The 21,910-nt window shown below is 40.1% G+C and overlaps 2 protein-coding genes across 3 annotated transcripts; one reads left to right on the plus strand and one right to left on the minus strand.

Moving 5' to 3' along the window:
* The first annotated feature begins 787 nt into the window (after nt 1–787).
* On the plus strand, nt 788–8,652 carry mindy4 (MINDY lysine 48 deubiquitinase 4). Its single transcript, XM_071908568.2, has 18 exons — nt 788–925; nt 1,041–1,160; nt 1,243–1,469; nt 1,566–1,833; nt 1,989–2,239; nt 2,364–2,422; nt 2,543–2,652; nt 2,745–2,861; nt 2,972–3,063; nt 3,264–3,365; nt 3,745–3,808; nt 4,321–4,386; nt 4,493–4,560; nt 4,671–4,734; nt 5,185–5,346; nt 6,363–6,543; nt 6,818–6,899; nt 7,392–8,652. Exons 1-18 carry the CDS (start codon nt 866–868, stop codon nt 7,438–7,440), a joined length of 2,142 nt encoding a protein of 713 aa, XP_071764669.2. The 5' UTR covers nt 788–865; the 3' UTR covers nt 7,441–8,652.
* Nucleotides 8,653–13,250: 4,598 nt separating this feature from the next.
* On the minus strand, nt 13,251–21,691 carry alkal1 (ALK and LTK ligand 1). Of its 2 annotated transcripts, none has more exons than XM_071908608.2 (6): nt 21,431–21,691; nt 20,738–21,019; nt 17,986–18,039; nt 17,201–17,281; nt 15,290–15,363; nt 13,251–13,465 (listed from the first exon to the last, which is right to left on the minus strand). In XM_071908608.2, the coding sequence occupies exons 2-5, from the start codon at nt 21,006–21,008 to the stop codon at nt 15,299–15,301; spliced, it is 471 nt and encodes a 156-aa protein (XP_071764709.1). In that variant the 5' UTR covers nt 21,009–21,019; nt 21,431–21,691; the 3' UTR covers nt 13,251–13,465; nt 15,290–15,298. The 2 variants fall into 2 exon arrangements, with proteins under 2 accessions (XP_071764709.1, XP_071764708.1); XM_071908607.2 differs by having other exon boundaries at nt 17,201–17,284.
* Between the last annotated feature and the right edge of the window lie 219 nt (nt 21,692–21,910).

Here is a 21,910-nt window from a genome sequence, read left to right on the forward strand (position 1 = left end):
TACAATTTTACAAAATACATTGTCCTTTTGAAGCAACAATAACCTAGATATCAATAAAGGTAACTGAAGAGCTAGGGATTGTAGCGCACTAACAACAGCAGAGTCCAGAGATGTTTTGACTTCATATGTGACATGTTTCCTGCCTGTTAGCCTTGTGTGACCCTCAACCAAGTCACTTTCCATGACCATATAGTTGTCTGTCTGTACAGAGAAACTGTAAGGTATATCATTGACAACACTTGTATTACCTTATATTATTTGAACTCAGAATACGTGATCACAGACTCAACCAGGGGTGACATAAAATAGCTTTCTTGGCTGGGGAACGATGAGAAACCCTATTCCGGTTTGGAACTATGATGCATTCAAGTTGTACAACAATCATCACATAAGCCTGTTATCACAACTTTTGCTAGATTTTGTTTGCTCCAGTATGTGGTTTGCTGTAAAACATGGACTCAAACGTATCACTCGCTAAGTGCACGTCTGTTATGTGCAATAACATTTCCAAATCGTTGCTTTTAAGAATTTCACCGGTTGTTCCCACACGACTTGAATGCAGCACCGACACAGGAGGGCTGAAGACGTTTTTTCACGCAATGAGCGGAGCGGCAGGCGTCACCATAGCAACAGACATTCCCACACAACAAACTCTGCAAGACATGCGCAGTTTCACTAATCTTTAACACACATGGATAGTCTCAGAACCACCCACGGTTCATCAGGATCCCGAACATCGGGATAGTAAGCAGTACGTGGCGCAGCACATCGCGCACAGCCTTTGTGTAGATAGTTTGCTAACGACCATCGTCAAAATGCTTGTTGATTTCCTCTAGCAGAAGACCGTTATTGACGCGTTTCCATCATGGTCGTGCTAGTTGAAGAAGTGTCCTCCTCCCTTGTGCGGGAATATCTTAGTCGAAAGGTAAGTTATGTCGTGAACTGTATGCTCATCTTTTCTTTGAAATGCAAAACGCTAACAGAGCTAGCTAGTTAGCGTTAGCCTGTATCTGGCTAGGCTAAACTGTATGTATGTGCAGGGACTAAAGAGAACGATTGCCTGCATGGATGAGGAGCATCCTCGCACCGAGGCCAGTATCAACAACAGATCAGACCTACGACAAATTCTTCACATGGAGGGTCTCTATAAAAACAATAAGGTGAGTCTTCTCTTCTGGTCTGGTTGGTTAGCCAGGTGGGTGTCCCGAGACTGTAGCTAACCTCCCAGGTCTATCGTTCCAGGTTCAGAAAAACCCTCTAAAAACATTGTTGGAGATTATTGTAAAACATCACATCGAGGAGAACAAGACTGACAAGTTAACCTTCAACAGTGATCCTCTGCTGTCTACCCCAACTATCAACTTGACTACTGCCGCTAACTGTCCTGCCATGACACCAATAGTGATGAATGACACCAAGACAGAGGATAGCACAAGAAGTTTTGTTAGTAGCAAACCTACCAAAATAAGGTAATTAAAAATCCACCTTTTTACTTCATTTTCAGGTGCCTTGAATGTTTGTGTGACAATCTATTTGAACTGATGTGGGATTTGTCTGACTCACAGATCATTTACAGAGGAAAGCTGCCTTTCTCAAGGCACACTATCATTACCTGAGTCAGACAGACACTCCACACATAATCAGACAGGTTTCTGGAGTGACTGCTCAGGAAGCCAGAAAGGGCAGCCACCGATGGCTTCCTTCCACGGGAATGAGAGCTTCACCAGGAGAGAACCAGAAAGAAGGACTACTATCATTGAAAGCGCCCAAAATAACAGAACAAACCGTGTTAGACGTGGCTTAATGGCTGGACCAATAGCTAGCTCAACTCAGGTATTGTTAAATTAACTAAATTAAATAATTAAAGTAACTAAACTAACTAAATTACACTTGAATTGAGCTGAACTTGTGATGCAGTTAATAAGAAATTCATGAGCCCATTTCATATTGTTATCCTATTCTTTCTTTGCCAATGTTTTTCCTTTTAGGGATCAAACAGAAAAAGGCAGACTCGAAGGGCGGGGCTGCCTCCGCCGCTGCTTGGAAATGAGGACGACAACAGGCATTCTGGTGTTGGGCCTTCAGTGACCGGCTCACATCAGAAAAGCTTAGAGAGCGGCCTAACTGAAGTGGACTCAGCTGGGTCTGTTAGAGAGAGACAGCAGTCGTGGAGCACAGAGAGAGGGCAGAGCGAAGAAGGCTTTGAAAAAGTGGGAAAAGACATACGGAAGACAAGAAAGTAAATAGCTTTGAACTACTACCTTCTTCATATGCAGTCTGGTGAATTTATGGTTTTATACTGTTTATGTTGTTTTCCTACTGATTTGTTCAGAATGTTTTGTGCATTGTGTCCTTTCTCCTAGAGCAAAGTCACTGACCAATCAAAATGTTGATCATTTGGATGTGTCAGAGATGATTTTGGGTAAGCATTGTATTTGTACAGGAATAGAAAAAGAGGCCGCATTGAGCCCCTTTGTCTTTTTATCAAACAACCTGTTGCCCCAGATTTGTCAAAGCTGACGGTGTGTTAATGGATTCCCAGATGACATTGATGACGATGAGGAGTTTCAAGAACTCTCCAAAGTGTCTTTCCAGACAAGCGTCCCAAAGCAGAGCTATGCAAGCCGCCCTATGGACCAACACACTGCCATGGTAGGTGAACTACACCATCGTTTCTTTATAAATGTTGAGAACGGAGTCTGTCTTTGACTAACTGTGTCTTTTCTCTTTACGTATTTTTCCAGGCATTGAAAGAGGTTCTCCTTGGCTCCGGCTCAAGATGTTTCAACGTTGAGTGGCGGAATCAGGCTTTTACGTTCTCGGAAACACACGACCTGAGATATGGAATTGTGCAGAAAAAGGTTGCCACCTGTTGCCACCAGTCAATAATCTGGCACTTTGATTTCCATACGATTTATGGTTTTATATGCTTATATATGCCTTTACATTATTATATATATTTGCTTTCTAGGGCGGTCCGTGTGGAGTTTTGGCATCCATCCAAGCCTGTGTTCTAAAGAAACTCCTGTTTGAAAGCATCGACAGCAGTAATACAGGCCTTCAGTATGTTATCCTTCAATTCAAAGCTCTACCCTATAGAATATGCTCCATACTGTAATCACTTGGATGGCTTTTACCAGCCATTAATTCACATCAAGGAGTGCTTTGTAGCCATTGTTAAGTACCAGCCTATGCATTGTGGTATTAACTCTGTAATTACCTCAGATTACCTGGTTTTCATTCAAATGCCACTTTGTTACCAGGAGGTTAAGACCTTCCAACGCTACCAGAAGAAAGTGTCTCATTTTAGCTGCTGCTGAGATCCTGTGGAGGGCTGGAGAGGAAAAACAAGCCACCATTGCAATGTAAGATCATGCTTTTCTCCAGTTAAACTTTTCACAACCATTTTTTAACAAAAATCAGAATTTCATGTATCCTTTCCTTGTGCTATTTAACTAGGCCTATAGAAGTGCCTACAGAAACCTGGCTTAGATGTTAAGGATAGGGGCTGTCGGGTCTGTCATTATCAATTGGGCACCTTCCATCACATTGGTTTGTTGACTTGGGCTCACATCACCTCTAGAGGGCTCAAAAGTAAATTCTCGTGTCCCACAATCACCCCAAACCATACCTGTACTTAGCATCTATGACCATCTTATCTCAGAAATGCTTGATAAGGCATGTCATCTCATGTGGAGCGTTATTTTAAGCAATTTGTGTGCTTGTTTTACCTTTTTTTAACAGAACTTCAGGAAGAAACCATTTCATCCCAACTGGACACTACAGATCTGAAGGAGTGCTTGAAAAGGTACAGGCTCCCACCTGCTGAAATGTATTTTCAAGTCCAACAAATGGCATATAGGCCAGCACTCTAGTTGGGCCTAGCAGCATAATGTCATATTCTAAATATATCTACATTCTAATTATATCAGACAAACATTCATTGACAGTAATTTAATGTGACATTTTTTATTAGATCAAGTTTGTGTAATATGATTGTGTTATCACAGCATCACAGCCACATTTGGAATAGCAAAAACATTTCACATTGGTATTTAACTTTTCTTATCTTCTTTGGACTGAATAGGATACTGTAGTCATGATAATAATATCAATTTGCAAAGAATTGGGTAGCAAAATGAAAGTTTATTTTTTTACTTTTTAACTTTAACTTTGGATCTATTGAAGTTTTGCTATTATATCGCATAATTTCTCTAATTTGCGCGATGTACGGACAGCCCAATCCCCCTGGCATGTTAAAGCCAAGACAGTTCTTTCTCCACACCACAATGTGAGTGTTATGAACATCTTGTGTTTTAGGTAACATGTTTCACTGTGGACAACTTAAAGGACCTGCAGTTGCTTCTGGAGCAGCACATTGAGCAGGTTAGAGATTCTTTGTTAACTTTCTGTTTCATCTCAACTGTCAAATCTATTAAAGACTCCTGCAGTCGACCTTTTTTGCTTTAATTGATCTTTTCTTTTCCCATAGTTCGAGTCTGGAGCCTTAGCATGCATTCTGCTGATCATATCTGCTGTCCTCTCTCGATCTATTGAAAAGTATGTGGAGCTTTTTTAACACCATTACTGCACTTACAGATTATATAAAACACTGTGAGGCAGACGGTGGAACATACCCTCATTGTGGTTTCTCTTCACCCTTTCCTCAGAGTGAGAGAGGATATGGACGTGCCCACCACCACGCTCATAGGAGCCCATGGCTACTGCACACAGGTCTGCTACAAAATAAGAGGTTGCATGCTGTACGGGTTCAGAGCACATGGTTATTGTGTTTGGTTGTAAATCAGAATCGCTTTCTAAGAACAATAAATATACAGGAATTTGTCCGGGTGACAATTGTCAGTGTTAATTTAACTCAGAGTTAACCAGTGTTTATCTAAGTCCACACACATCAGAGTCAATTTAACAGTTTTGAACAGCTGCCTCAGATCCATATCAGCTCTCAGAGTTCTCCACTCAACACTTGTCAACTTCAAATAATTGTCAACACTGGGAAATTTGCTGTGAATACTACCATAGTAACACAAGTACATGAAGGCACACACAGTACCAAATCAACAGGACCTAAGTGCAATACATAGAACAGACAGTAAGCGATACATATCACTACATACACAGTGTATTCTGGATGCTGACATTGCCTTTTTGGTTTTATTTCTTCAGGAGCTGGTGAACCTGTTGCTATGCGGACGGGCAGTTTCTAACGTCTTTGATAATGATATGGAGTTGGACTCGGGGAATGGCAATCTGACCCTGCTGAAGGGAATCCAAGGCTGCTGTGACATCGGCCTGCTCTCCTTATTTGAACATTATAACATCTGTAAGGTGAGGCACAGTGCCGGGTGACTCAGCCTCAGGTCATCAGGCTTTCTCCTCTAGTTTAGATTCAGCTGAATGATACCTACGACGGGCGTTCTTTACTGTGATTATGGGCACAGCTGCAATACCGTCAGCAGCACTGATCACAGCAAAGAACGTCCTCAAGAGTGTTATGGGATTTATACAGTAAGATGGTTAGCAACACGTGTGCTGTGTGAAAACGTTTTCTTCAAAGTAGTACACATGCATGGCCAAAAAAAAACACAAACGGGAGAAAACAGGAAACATAGCTCACGAGCTCCCTGGTTATCACAAGAGGTGGCATATAGCAACTAAATGAAATGATCAGCACAGTTGGAAAGTTTCTTTGATCAATCAGATTGCTTGGCTGAAACTGCCAGTTCCATGCACTTCAGTAACAGAGTAATGAAACATTACAAACATTACTTTTTCACCTTTTAGCTAATTCTCCATACCCTAACACACACTTATTTAACAAAAAATACATTAAAAAATTAGATTTTTATGTTCATGTATTTTTATATCAAAGTTCCATTAGTTTCCAGTAATTTGCTTCCTGGAAAACGGCATATTTTTAGTGGTTAGTTCATGGTGTACCAGTAGGCGTAGATAAAAGTTCCAACCAACACTACCATCAGATTTTTGATCCCCTGCCTTCCCATCCTGGTCGCTGAAATTTATTTATTTTGAAGAATCTGAAATTTGTGACAGCTCAGGACTATGTGCAAAGCATTTTTGTACTTTGGAACACTTTTCAAACAGTCCGTCCCTGCATTATGTCCCGCCCCAACATCCTGTTTCAACGGTAAATGCATTGAATTACAGACGAAAGACACAGTTGAAATGACGTTTGCTTGTGACTTTAATAAACCTGTATTCTGTGACTCAACCTAGCTATATAACTGTATGATAAAAGTAGAATGGAGAATGTTGAGACTGTTGAAAAGTCACTTACAGGCTAATAGACTCTTCTGTTGTGTTGTATTTTATTGTGTGTTAAGGTAGGAGCTAACCTGCAGACCCCCCGCTTCCCCATCTGGGTGGTGTGCAGTGAGAGCCACTTCAGCGTGCTGTTCGGCCTGCAGAGGGAGCTGTTGACCAATCAGGACAGAGCTCAGGAGTTTGACCTCTACTATTACGACGGACTGGCCAATCAGCAGGAGGACATCCGCCTCACTGTCTGTACGTAGCATCACTCATTCAAGTTGTCTGTGTTTTTGGCTGCGGTCTCACCCTGTCAGTTCATATGTTGTGTGTTATACTTTATGGGTTATATATCGCTCATAATCACCTCGCACCAGTGAAGGAACACTCTCCTGCTGTTGATATTATCACTAATGAGTGATTATTATGTAGTGCAGGTCATTCTGAGTCAATATTAAGTGTTTTTTAAATTATTAATGTTATTATTTAAATGTTTTTTATTTATTATTATTAATATTAAGTGTATTTTTAGCTGTTGGCACATCGGCCCTCTGCTGTCAACAAGATATCGACCCTGACCTCGTCCCTCCTCTGGAGCACTGCATCCGAACAAAGTAAGGTTCCTTTGCATTTCACACACACACACACACACACACACACACACACACACCCATGCCTGGGTGTCTGCAGGTCCTGAAAACGTCTTAAAATGTGTTGAATTTGATTACCTATCCAAATTCCTTGAAGACTGCACAAGAGAGCCTTTAAATCTTAAATTTAGCTTTATAGGTTTTAAAAACAACTGCAGTTTCTTAGCATTCTGTACGTCGACCTGCACTCTGATAGGACAAAAGTATTTATTTCAGTGGCAAAATTGGTCATAATATTTCATTCTAACTGGCATTAAAAAGGTCTTGAACAGTGTTTTAAAATGTGTGATGTGTTTATTCTTGTTCTTGTTGTTATCTTGTTGTATACTGTATTTCCTCTGCTGTCCTGTAATGTTTATTTTAGGTTTGTTGTTACTGATCACTATGTAGGGATTTGCAAACTGATTTAAAAGATGTTAATCTGTATATTTTTTTACTTTTTTTTTTTTTACCCAGGTGGAAAGACGCAGTTGTCAGTTGGAACGACACAGAGCCGATTCTCTGACTGGCCACATGGTTTGTTGTTATAATAACCATGGAGAGGAGCATTAACCGAGGATGGTACAAAATCAAACACACATATTCTTCTATATACTTTAATGGTTGCATTATTCTCCATCCAGAGCAAGATACAGTGCTGATCAAAGTGGACTTTGCAATAGTTTATCATCACACGATGGCCTGGATGATGTTTCTATATAATATATTGTACAATACCTATGCAGTTGAAGAGTTTTGTTCCAAATTGAGACGTGGACTGTCATATTTGCTGTTATAGCCTAATGCTGTTGCTTACAAAATAATGATACTGAAGAGAATGCAATCACTTCCATTTTTGAAACATTTAGCAATGAACATAAAGTCCTAAAGTCCTAAAATGTATGTAAAGTTTGGACTGAAACCCTTCAGTTCTGTTTCAGCTGAAATGAACATTGGTACAAGATTAATATACAAGTATTGATCACAGTGGCCTTTTACTCTATTATGGTACATTATCACAACGTAGCACAGAGATTTTGTCCATATCGTACTGTACATAAATGCAATTCTACTGCTTATTGCAAATGAAATTAATATTGCATATTTTTGTGTTAAAATTACTAAAAATGTAATTTAATTGTGCTGTGTGAAACCATTTCACATCATGTTTGTCACCCTGTTTTTACTTGTCAAATCTACATTATGAGGAGTGCTTTACAGTTTGGCCTGCAAATGGCCAAAAATCAAGACTGCCTGTTATTACATGTACAGATTTCAAATGAGATCATTTGTTTGTGGTATCTGTGTATGGTTTTGTTTGATTTTATTTTTCATTGCTTCAATTACAATTCAAATGTCATGCAAGATGTTTGGTTTAAATACTGACTGACTGTAGTGTGAATGAGTGTGTCAGAGAGAGAGAGAGAGACCCAATAAAGAGTCTGGATGTCTGTGAGTGACAATGACACTGAATATTATACTAAATTGCTTGTAATTGCCTTGATTAATTTTCACTCTTGACAGACCTCTCGTCTGGAACAGATAAAAACAGCCAATACCTCGACTGTCTGCAGTGAGTGATGCTTGTTTTGTGTCATTCTCGTGTGTGTCTCTCCATCACAGTGCTTCTGTAAACACTGCTCACTGGTGTAGCATTTCAAATCATGTAGCATTTTTGAGCAGCTTTTTTCATGAAGATGTTTCATTGTGGATCAAGTTTTATCTACACTTTGTTGTAAACTAAAGCCACAGTTTTAGAAGTTGATATATTGTTGTGTGACATCTGGTTTTAGGTTTTGCGTGTTACATCACACAGCTCTTGCGAGTTATATCTCTTGCAGAACTCTTTTGCAAGCTGACGCCAAATGTTACATAACTCTGTTGGACCAGCAGAGTATAAATCAGGCCCCAATCAGGTTATCAGAGGCCATCTGCTGCTATGCATTTGAAGCATGAATGATTGAACGATACAGTACATATCCACCCACTTCTGGTAACATCACTATACAGCCTTGTGTCTCATGAGGGAAAAACCACTCTCTTCATAAGGAATATTTTGATTGCCTAACTGTACATTTGGGACATTTATTTTCTTTCTAAAGTGGACATTGGTGTAAATCTTGCACCTTATACTTGATGAAATGAAAATAAACCTGAAGTAAATTGCTTATTAATTTCTTAATAAAAATCTCTTAGTTAACTATGTCACTTCCATTGTGGTGAAAAATAGACTTGGCTCTAAAATGCCTTGCAGTTAATCAGTGGTTTCATATTTTAGTCTCAGTCATGGCAGGGTGTCAGAGCACACAGTGTGGGGCATGCAGAGGGGGAGGAGGGAGGCCTCTGCCAACACCTCCAGCACCACGATCAAAGACACTGCAGCTGGCACCGAGACAGAGCTGCATCGTCTCACTTCGGTCCTATCAGACTGTCTTGCACAATGTGGACAAGAGACTGCTGTATCTCCAAGGTGCGGCGTAAGGGTTAACACAAAGAAAACCCAAAACCTGGTCACTGTTGGCAGCAGCACACAGTGAAACCCCTGGAATGGGTTTCTTCAGATTAAATCTGTCAAAGTCACTCACATCCGTGCCCCCAGTGCAATGCGTTCTTCGTTATTGCACAATGACAATGCTGTGGAGAAGGACTTACTGGATACATGACAATTAATTCCTTTTCCACCTGTCGAATTACTAATGGAGGTTGTGTTGCTACCTATTTGAATGTCTATTATTGGTGACTCATGTAGGGATTTATGCATTCTATAAAAGAGATAGGAATGAAAAGCTATGAATTAATCATGAGACCCACACAATGAATCAATGAGCCCTCTATGTCAATTTTACAGCCATCTAGGCTACTGCAATCACTATAAATAAGGTGGTTTGCTTACATGAGGCCTTGGGGCCTAACAAATTGGATTAAAGTGTTTACTTTTGCAACAAAATTCTTGTGGGGATAGGGGGAGTTTGAGGTACGTCATATGGAGCCGTGTTTTAGGTTATATGCTACTCATAATCTCCTATGAATAGGTGGCATTTAATCATTTTAGTACTGTTTTAACTAACTGCCAAAGGGCTATTGTAACCAAATCACATGTGTTTATGATTTCAAAGCCCATTAAAGGCAAAAACCAGGACAATTCATTCACTTGCTGAACTGGTATCACCTCAGAACTGGGATGTGATAAAATGTGTTGTTGGGCCAAGTCTGTTGTAAGCCTGGTGTTACTGTCAGTCCAAATCACAGCCTCCTCATGCAGAACAAAGGATAGAAAGGCTAAACCCTAATTCTCTGTCTTTGAGCCCATCCCGTTTCAAGGAACAGAACGGTGCGATTTGAGGCGACTGTCTGCAGAGCCTTAAATTGGCAGAGCTGCAGCGTTGGGACGTCGTCGGTCTGGTCCTCTTCCCTCTGTCCCTGAGCTGTGTGGTGCAGCTGGACGCAGTCTGACAGGAGGGAAATGGCCATGGCTTTGTCTCACTTTATCTCGCCGGCATTTCTCAGAGGTACCAGAGGAGGGATTTGGTGCTTGTGTGTAATTGTGTTAGAACCCTCCCACATGCCATCCCCAGTGCATCTTCTGTCTCTTCTCCTAATCTGCGCTGTTTGTCTCCAGATAAGTGATATCCTCCTCAGATTAGGATCCGGTGTCCCTGCCCTGCCCACCCGGTGAGAAAGGGATCCCCAGTGCAGCCCCTGGAGGAGCCGGCCATATTTTTAGCCGCCTAATCCTTTTATAGCACCAGCAGAAAACATCACCCCATTCCATTAATTGTGCCAGGTAATCATGATACAGTACGCTACAGAGGAGGCAATTTGGCTGCGTCTTAAAATAATCTCTCTCGCTTTAAATGATCTGGGTTCTGCAAGTTTGAAGATATTCAATAAGTAGTGCGGAGCATAAATTTCCAGGTTGGACTTTTTGTTCCTTTTTCAGAGGTTGTTTCTTCCACAATGGAGGGTGTGATTTATGGAAGAGAAGCAATCTGAGTGATTTTATGGCCCTAGAGGACAAAGGGACATCCATCTCATATCAAGTTGAAAACATCGCATTAAGAATACCACTGAGAGCAATAACAAACACATTGATAGGATGTGCACCCCCTAAAGGAAGCATTTTTTCCCCCAATGCAAGTTGCATTCACAAGCTTTTGAACTGATGGTTTCTGTAGATAATCTTTTTTTAATGATAACCCACAATGAGTGATAAGTGATTTGTAGCATAACGCTAAAGTCACACATCATTCCTTTTGAGTCTATCGAGACATGCTGGCGTGAGAACTGAGCTGTTGTAATCTTTGGCTTAGCATTTGTTTTCCTCAGAACTTATTCCTTCAGCATCCCAATGTGTGCTGGGGCTCGATATTTATTTCACTATCCAAAATAAAACCGTAACTATTCCCCAGGCACATATCTTAGTACAAGATGATACAAGATGACAAGAAGAAGAATGGTTTGGTCCTGTTTATTTTGCCAGGACTTTACAGCAGCGTCTCGATAAGGGTGGGCAAGTTTCCTGCAGAAATAGACAATGATCAAGTACTTTATTATTAAATGCCAAAATTAATTTTATTAAATGACAGCTCTTATGCTTCTGTTAGAAAATCACTGAGAGGAAATGGCAGCTTTGCTTGTTTTAATTTCTTCAGTGTCTCATACAAATTTTGTTTGTTTCTCTGTATTCGTGAGTCTTAAATGATAATTAAAACATGCAGGGTCTTTTGAGAGGCTCCATCCTGGATCTGCGATAATAAACACTCGTATTTCTTTTTGTCTGACACCAAGACGAGGAAAGTTCATCATCATGTTCCAGTGTTTCAGGTTTCAGCTGATTTACTGTGATCAAACATTACTACACACGTACCATGCAGTCTATGGTCGGAGGTCTGTAATAGGAGGCGTGATTTATTATTCGGACAGCTGCTGGGATAATTGTTGGGAACAATAAAAACATGTGTGCTCTTTCACTGCATTTCCTGTTGTCAACAGTTACGCAAGAAGCTCCAAAACACGAAATAGATACTTCCAAAAGGGAAAAACTGTCCATGACATGATGTGACGACCCTCCCACTCTCCTGGCTCTGTCTTGCAGGAGCCTGGTGGGTGGGGTCGTCAAGGCTGATTGAGTGCACCTGGGCCCAGTGTACTCCTTGGGTTTTAAAAGCCGGCTGACCATCAGTGTAGCTCTCCCTCCTCACCTATGCACACCTTTTGTTCTGTTCTTTTGGTTTGATGTAGTTTGTGTCGTCTAGTTATTTTCCCTTAGTTTTAGTTAATAAATCGTTGTTTTAACTTTTACTTTGGCGTATGTCTCCCCTCATTGTTACTTCCTTGAGCCAGGTTGTAACACATGGAAACATGGAAGTATATTATGTGGATAAGCTATATAAAGCTACTAACATTTAAAATGCCTTGCACATGGGATTGTCTTGAGAATTTGTCTTGTCTGCTCTTTGTCTTGTCTGGTCTTAAAATCAGACAAGAGCTGAGAATGAGGCCAGGGTCCAAGATTTTTGAGCTATGTGTGTGTGTGTGTGTGTGTGTGTGTGTGTGTGTGTGTGTGTGTTCTCCAGAGACACATTTTGAAATGAAGTGTTAGCGGAAACACCCGCTCAGAGGAGACCGCATCACTGAGGTGTTGAGAAACAGACTGAAACTTTCAAATGTTCCTGCCAGAAAAAACAAAAAAAGTTGAAAAATGACTGCAAGGAATTCTTGTTCTTCAATTCTTCAATGTTTTTTTTTTTTTTACACATTTTAAATGACAGTGAGCAGAGGATTTTGTACTCATTTTTCTCCCAAGACTAAACACTTTAATGGTTTATGTCCAGTGATCAATTATTTTTACTCAATTAGCTAATCTGTCTGCCGTCATAAGCTCCCTTTGCAGCCAGTGAACACTGTTTATACCCTCTGCCTCCTGTTCAACACTGAAGCCCGAGTGCGTTCCCCTCAACCCCCTCATCTCCAATAATAGCAAAATATGCTGTGCTTCAATATTCTTTATTGTTCGGTACTGCAGTGCATTATCACCATTGTCGTCATTCCATAATGTTCTCATTGTCAGAAATCACTCAAGTGCCAAATTAAATGTAATGAAGACAATGACAGAGTATGACAGATTTTAAAACCAAGGCAGGCCCGTCTCAGAATATAATATCAACAAGGAAAATATAGAGGAAGAGGAAGCCACACATGATGAGAAAAAAGAAACGCTTCCTCTACATCAGATGAAACCTTTACCAAAATAATCAGATTCTGAAAGATTGTGAATAATTATATACATACCCTTTCAATAAATAGGTGTATTTAATATTAAATTAATGTTTTCCTTAAAAATACATGGTACATACAGGTCATGGTACATTAAAATAAAAAGCAAATCTATTCAAAATAACCAAACAATGTCCGTCAGCGTTATCAACATCAACAAACAAGGACAAAAAAATAGAAACACTATAAACAATTAAAACAATGTTCATATGACTGCTGTGGATTTGAAGGCACTTCCTTGGCAACACATAGATCCCTCTTTCATTATTTTGGACCTGAAACAAAATTAAAAAAAACATTGACTGTTAAATCTATCCAATGTCTGCATTCTGTAAGCTGTGTTTCAAAGTGATGTTCTTCAGTCTAGTATTGACAAAGACACATGTTGACATCTTGAGCCTGCTGAAGAAGTGGACTCCAGCTTCTAAAGCGGGAAAGGGGAAAATGAATGGCTGTGGCCTGTCATTACTGGTATTCCTCGATGTTATACGTACAGACGAAGCTCATCCAGAAATGACTCAAATAATGAATCACTTAATACGCCTTCAAAGGTCCCTCGTTTGTGACATACATTTGGCAGATTTCTCAGAACAGTGCAGACAGGATCTCATTATCTGATTCACTTGCAAAACTGAGTGCTAATGTGTCAGCCTCTTCAATTTACCAATCAAAAGAATTCCTCCTATACCACGAAAAACTAAAATGGCCACTTCTGCGGATGGAGTCTTTCACGGCAATCCATCACCAGCGGGACCTAATTGCGTTCATTCACTGAGAGCGCGCGCTTTTTACTCAGAGTTGCTTCTAGGACTAGACGCCAGTGGACGCTTCAGACCTGCTGTCGTCAAAGATCATCTGAACAAAGGGCTGATAGCCTAACACCGACGACTGCCTCCAAAATTAATCCGCTGAAGATCGTCTGAGTCTTCCTGTGTCATCGTCAGGTGAACCGATGACGAGCTTCTAAACCAGGAGCCTCTCAAAGTTTGGCTGATGATCTCAGTGTTTAGCCCAGGGATTCAGGACTAGTGAGAGCGGGTTTAACATTGGTTCGCTCCCAAATTTGTTGCTAGTTCCCAGATCTGTTCTCATTCCATTTTTCTCAATTTGTTCTCAGATTGTCAGTTATTGTGAAATGTTTTGCTTTTGTTTTTTATTGTATTTCCATCTGTAATTGAACGTGCAACCGCTGCCTTGGCCAGCTCTCCCTTGTGAAAGAAATCCTTAATCTCAATGGGACTAACCTGGATAAATAAAGGTTACAGTTCCAGTCTATATTGCAGTTTCCTTTTCTGGGACACCAATCAGGGTTCCCACCCCTGTTTTGGGGTAAGACATTATAAACATTAGGCTATAGAGGTTTTGTACTCATGATCTTGTCAGGTCAAGAAATCATGGTGAAATCATTGAAACTGATGCTATGCCAACACAAATATCCATCAGGATGTGAAGTGCTGATCCTAGGATGGAGAAAGGCCCAGAGAGCTGAGGCATATTTACTTTCAAGGCCATCCGCTCATTTTCGAAAGTTTTTTAAGGTCATACATTACAGGAACCTGGACTATGAGAACTTTGAAATTATATCCTGCATTTTTTAAAATTGTTTTCACATGTTTGTCAGCACTTTTTGAGCAGTGTGTGTATGTGAGGGCGTCTCTCTCGTGCGCAGTTTAATGCTTTATGATGAAATTGATTTGTATGACTTCAGGCCAATCAGGACTAACTTTATGTAAAGGTTAAATGAAAATCAAATATATTAGTGCCTCTTTCTGCTTCAGGCTAAATAATATTATCCTCTAAGAGCACAAATGTTGGGCAGATGCTCTAGAGACACATGTTTGTGATTATGTGAACATCAGTTTTCTTCCATCCTTACATATTACTTGAAGATGCCAGACACACATTGGAGTAAATTTGGCCAACCGACAACAAAATATTCTCTCTTTGCCAATCTAAGCTGCAACATGATGAACACTACTGTTATATCTGTCCACCATGTGTATCTTAATTAACCACATTCACTTTGAAGTATAGAGGATGTTGAGAAAGAGTAATCAAGCATGAACCCCATCCAAGAAGAGAAAATCACTTTTACTCACATGCAACATCTACGATTGCGTGCAGAGTGGACTCATTGCTAATCGTGTTAGCAATCTTGCACATCTTTTGTAATCTGAAAAAAAAAAAAAGAAAGATAGATAATGGGAAAAAGGCCATTAATATGCCAACATCATTGTACCCTCCAGTCTTAATAATCTAAGCCCAAATATATCATTTGTGTCTATAAACACCAAGATTCTTGAAAGTTGGAACCTGATGATGAAAATAATCTTTTTAAGCTCAAATTTCAAGTTACACTCTAAACTCAATTACAGGTCAGGTACTTTAGCTCCATTGTTCACAAACAATGCAGCTGTAAACTATCAAAATACTTTAAAAAGTCCTGTACTGTCAGATCTTCAACCATGAACTTTGTCAATCAATATTAGAGTGAAAAAAAGTCTTCAAGCCAATGCAACAGACACAAGTGAGCAGCAGGGCGGTGTTGACGTCTGCATATAAACCTCTGCATATAAAGTACACAACTGTTCCTTCATGGTTTTCCAATATCAACATGAGGCAAATCAGAATAATAAATAAACCATAAATGTTGCATGCAACAATACCCATCCCAGTCCAACAAACACACAAATGCATCTTGATTCTGACAAATCTCCATCTGCATTTGTCTGCTATGTCTCCCTGTCTGGCCTGGGATCAGCTCTGGAGATGATAAATTGCTTGAGGAAAACACATGTTCTTCTTTATTTTACAGAAGCGAGATTGCCCAAGACAAACTCAACTATCTATATCACAACAAGGCAATTATACCGTGCCTCTAGGCTGAAGGCCTGTTTTGATATGTATTTGACTGTAGACAGACGCAAAAAACACAGGAAAAAGAGAGAAACTTCATTCTCTGACTGACTGTGTCCACGATAAAGACAAGACTAGCTGAACAGATAAGCATCTGTGACAAGTGGACATCATCTGAGGTCATACTCCAATTTCTGCCTGATGGCGTCTTTCCATTTCCCCAACGTAAACAACCCTGACGAAATGACTAATCAGTCAGTTTGCAAACTGAAGTTACATTGTTTACGTAATTTAATGGCTCTGGGTGACTCTCACATCATTGACTTGTTAGAGAGTATGAGTTATCCATGGAAGAGAAGCAATTATACTGTCTATTCAATTAAAACTCTGAATAATGAAGTCCTCAGTTTGGCTAGGACATTGCTGTCATTACATGCTCTATTCATTCACAGTGGAATGACTGGGACTACCGAAAATCTTTTCCGAATCTAGCTAAACTGAAGGGCAGATTGTTCCGGGCTGACAGGGTTATGGCTTTGATTGGGTAGAGTGGAGGAACAGGAAGGCAGAGCGTTCAACTTTTGCAGACAAAAGTAACATTTAGCAGTGCCCCAACAAGCACATTATAGCCAGGCAAACAACAGAGATCCTAATACAACCTATACAATTATAGTAATACACATTTTAATTGCAAATCTATGAATAAACAAAGACAGCCCGCACTCTGGTTCTTCTTATTTTATTTTTCTTTCTTTTTTGGCACGGATGTTCCGGCTGTCAAAAATACAGAAAAATAAAACAAGAAGAAACAGAGTGCGGTCTATCTTCGTTTATTTCAAGATTGTCCATGTTAGCCGACGCACCAAAAATTAACAATAAAATTCAGTTTTTAGCACGAGGACTCTATGTTTGTTCCAATCCACAAATCTATAGAACCTTCCTTGATAGAAAGGTACCAGAAACATAATGTTTGTAATAAGCACAACTTATAGAAAATCACCAGATCGCCATATCACTCTTCTTTTATTTTATTATTAATAGGCTTTAGACTAAAGAATATTGATATGGAGGACTGGTGTGCAGGCTTGTACTGATAAAGCAGACATGCAGCACATCATGCACACAGTATCATGACATTAGAAAGGCATACTTACATGCTGGTCTTGAGCAATCCCTTGTGTTGTGATAAAGTCTATGAAAGTGTGTTCTGCACTCCGATGAGAACTTGACTGGTCCTGCTTAATAGAAAAAAAGGTCTCATCAGGACAGGTACAAAGATTTCACAGGCTCCATTATTTCCTTTGATGCACTTTGGCTACACACTCACTGAGGGTTTAGGCATGGCTACCTAATCCCACGGTGAATGAAGTGATCAAAAGAGAGAAATGCAAGCTACCAAGTGAAAGTGTTAAATGCACTATAACAGAGTACATGGATAAGGAATCAGGGTTCAACTGGTCTTTACTACACAGACAAACTGAGTCTTCAGTACTAATCACCCCCAAGTGTTTCTGCACCAACAACAAGCTTCCAGATTTTCACACCAATAATGAACTCTGCTCAAAGGTCCTGAGACAAATAATCAGCTTAACCTCACATTGCCTTCAACTTTATTCTGTCAGCTTCAGACCATGTGCTGCGTTTCTCTGCACTGTTGGCCTACAGCTAAGACATGGCAACCCTCTCCTGACCCACAGCAGTGTTCATGTAGAGTTATGACTTAAGCTTACATTGGCTTATAACCTTGAAAAGTTTTTCTCAAAGAGGCAAAAATGCAAAGTTTTAGCCAAAAGAAGTATGTGAAACATGTGCCAGTTATGCTCTAAAAGTTCTCTTTGCCAGATGAAATATTTGTCCAGAGTCTGGAAAGACTAAATTAAGATGCAATCAAGACTAAATTTCATAGTCATGATGTAGTCTTTGATGGCAATTTTCTTACCTGTGAAATGCTGAATGAATTTGTCCTTCAGGTTTACATCTCTAGGAACAATCTCTGGAAAGGAAAAGCACTATTAGCTCGTCAGTCAATATTCATTTCAGAAACAGAAAACCTGTAAATAGCCACACACTGTAATCATAATGAGTAATTGTGGGGAAAAAAATGATAACAGTTTGTCATTGTCAAAATCACCCGCATCTATCGTGCATAATGCTGTAGGAATTTCCAAACATGTCAACAGTTCAACATAGAGCTGCACGATTAGGGCAACAATGATAATCCTGACTATTTTGCTAGATATTGCAATTCCGATTACTAATCCTGATAATTATTCTTTGTGATTTGAATGAGTTTATTGCACTTTTTTCATCTTATATATAAACAACAAATAACATATAAACATCTTTTGACCACAGCAGACATTCTAAATGAAATGTTATATCTCAATATTGCTGAAATTCTACTATTATTAGGAAGTGTGGAAACTAAAATCGTGATATCCAGTATGTATATGATTAATTGTGCAGTCATAGTTCAACAGCAGTGCAGCAAACATGTGGGACTTCTATGATGGCTACATCTGTACATTACTCTCTATGGTGACCTGATGTCAGAGCATTGATTATAATGTAACAGTAATTCATAAGGGGGGTAAGAGCATGAAGCCCACCCATCCCCATTCACTGTCCACACAGACAGGTGTCTGATAGCACACTGGACATGCTAACAGGCTAAAGAGATTATTGTTTGGGAGTTGTAATGCAGATCAATGTCATGAGAGTAATTCCATGCCAGTAACATTATGTTACCCCGAGACCTAGGAATGAGTAGTACTTTACGCAGGAGAACGATGAAAGATAATCATTTAGCTATCTTTGGAAGCCACTGTGAGACTTTTGATTTCCACACATATACCTCTAATTAGGCCTTATATAACAAAACAAAACAACAAAACAGCCCTAATTACTCTAATTTACAGAGATAAACAGGCCTGCGGGTCTTATGGTTATATATGGAGGTATGGAGCATGTAGGGGCCAACCTAGCCAGAGCTATTAGATAGATAGATGAGTTTCCCTGTAATATGCCTGCTTATTATACAATGCCTAACATTAAAGTTATGATAAAGAGCTCACATTCTAAGCACTTTATAGTAAATTGAACAAAACAGTGGGGTTGCAGGCATCTGTCTGTTTCCTCCTCATTGCGTTCAAAACATCTCCTATCCTTACGTGACCGTTGATCTTTGGCAATGTCCCACGCACCAGTTGCTAATATGCTGTACTTAATATCCTCAAAAGGTAAATTCCGTTCAGTCAGTGGTTTGAGAGAGGTACTTTTCCAATTGCATAAGCTGGGGCCAAGACAGTTCTCGAACAATGTCAAGGCTCCAGTCAATCTTTGACCTCACAATGTCTGTGAAACATCTGTAAAATCATGATCTGGCTGATAGTTCTGGCAGAATCTGAAGCTGCAAATAAACAAACCACACACCCCACTGCACTTTATAAACTCCAAATGGCGCTGAATCCTCCACCAATAACACACAATCCTAGACTACACTCTCAAGTTTAACTGCGTCTATTACAGCAATAAAAACAGGTACATGAAGGGTCTGTCCAGGATACTTATTCTTTATTACAGTCTGATTTGGGTAAGCCTCAAAGGCAAATTGTGGCTCGGCTCTTCAGACAATTGAAGAGATATGTATTAAGGACTTACCTGAATGGCTAAGTTCCAGCCAGGACATATTACATTGTGTAAGCCATTAAAGGCACAGCAACACCAAGCACATTCTTACTTGTTGGAGACCGCAAAGACACATTGAAACCACCATTTGCTTCAGGGGAAATTAGCAAAGCTCAATATTGGTGGGAATGATATAGAATCTCGCCTTGCTTAAGTCAGATTGAGGAGCTCAAACAAAGAACATGATCCGGACTTTAATAGTCTACACGGATAAGGAAGGTATTTATATAGTCTGTTCATATAGTCACGTCATTCCACAGCCAAAGTAAAAACAAGTGTATGAGTAACAATGATTGTAATGCAGGGCCATAAGTTACATGAATGTGGCACAGCGTAGTTCTGCTCTGTGTAATGTTTCATGCGCAGATGCTCTCCATTGGAGATGCTTTCAGGAACGTCATAGTGAGATGGAGGTGGGGAGGGGGGGATCATTCATGTTTAAGATTCTACAATGAATCATACTGAATGAATCATTCACAAGTTTGGCGTGACAAGACTCCTCGATGAATTCCATGATACCTATCCATCCACTTTTGCATGTCACCTATTCATCAATTATTGTTTGGACGAGGGAGTGATATGTCTGTTGGAAGTGGTGGCAGGTGCACATTTGGGAGAAGCAGACATTTTTTGGCAATGAGAACATCTAGCGTACAGTAAATCCGACATATTCTCTATATCTTACAAAGGTGAACTATACCTGCATTATAGAAAATGAAACAGGACAGGAGAGGACAGAAATACCTGCTAGACCCTGTGGTTTGTCTTTTAAGCAAACTATTGCCCAGTGTCATTTATTGATAGGCAATCCTCATTTCCCTTTTCCACTTTTCTTGGATTAAAAGAAACACAATACATAAACCAAGTTAACATTCCAGCCAGACTAAGTTGTGCTCCTAAATGAGGTGTGCTGCACATGCCAGACCAATGACAGCTGTCTCCCACGGTAAAATGGGGATTATGCTTTCATCATCAGTACCTAAAAATAAATCTTATCAGCTTACCTATGGGTCTACTGTTATCCAGCCTAGGAACATAGAAAGGCTTTTCGCGGGAGGAGAACTTCATGTCTTGTGCAGCAGTGAAGAGTCCACTGCTATAGCGCCTGGAGAGGGGCTTGTCCCGTTGCTGGCTGTCTCCGATAACCTGTAAGATTAGATCCAACAGGGTCCTTCTCTCTTTCTGCTTGACCTCCTTGCTGTCCATGCACTGGCCCGAGGTGATGAGCAGAAGGAAGATAGTCAACAGTATGTGCCATTTCCTCTCCACCTGCATGGCTTCACTGTCTGACAACACAAGCAAACAGAAGTCAAGTTACATTACACAGTGGTTAAATGGTTTCTGTTAAGTCCTACTTTTGAGACATGGATAAATGATATACTGCATTTTTACAACAACAAATAGATAACTATGGACTTTGCAACATGCATAACTCCAAAAGATGTCCCATGGTTGCTTGCCATTAGAGATCCTTCACATTTGTCAGAATTACTCAATAACAAAACCAAAAACTCGCATGTCAGAGTTAATGTTCATAGCCTCTAAAAGTGAGATTTGTCACCAGAAGTGGTTTGGTGCCCTCAACTTCAAGCAGGTGTATTTATGCTCAAATCAGCTGTAAGTCACTATGCATTTCAGCTGGTTCATTGCATGGGAAAAAAACCACACTAGGTAGGCTAATCTAACTTCAAACTTACTAGTTTAGGAGTGAAAGATGCTTATGTCCTCTTGAGTGGACACAATTGTCTTCAGCAAATTCCTCCAGGCGTTGTCTGCGGTCCCGATGGAAGAGAGAACAGCCAGCAGATTGCGTTCACCACCGTCTTTCTTGAAATAATGCGTCCCGTTTTATACGAGGAGCCAGCTTCTTGAAGGTAATACAATCGATATCGAGTGGGTGGTAAAGCAATGTTGACATCTTTGGTTCAATTTCTTCTAGTGGCAGTCGCTCCCTTTGGCATGCGCCCCTCCTTTACGCACCAAAACATCACTAGATGTAGTTTTACAGCACAATTCAACTCCAAGCAGAACTTACTCTTCTGAAGGCAAAACAATGCTATGCAATGTTAATTTGTAAAGAAGGGTCATGTTGAAATTTCCATTGTAAAAAAAAAAAAGAAAGAACACGAAATAACTTGGTTGCGCGACAGTGCGTAAAAAGGTAGAGTTTCCAAAGT

This window comes from Centroberyx gerrardi, chromosome 9 (assembly GCF_048128805.1).
Source record: "Centroberyx gerrardi isolate f3 chromosome 9, fCenGer3.hap1.cur.20231027, whole genome shotgun sequence".
NCBI lineage: Eukaryota > Metazoa > Chordata > Actinopteri > Beryciformes > Berycidae > Centroberyx > Centroberyx gerrardi.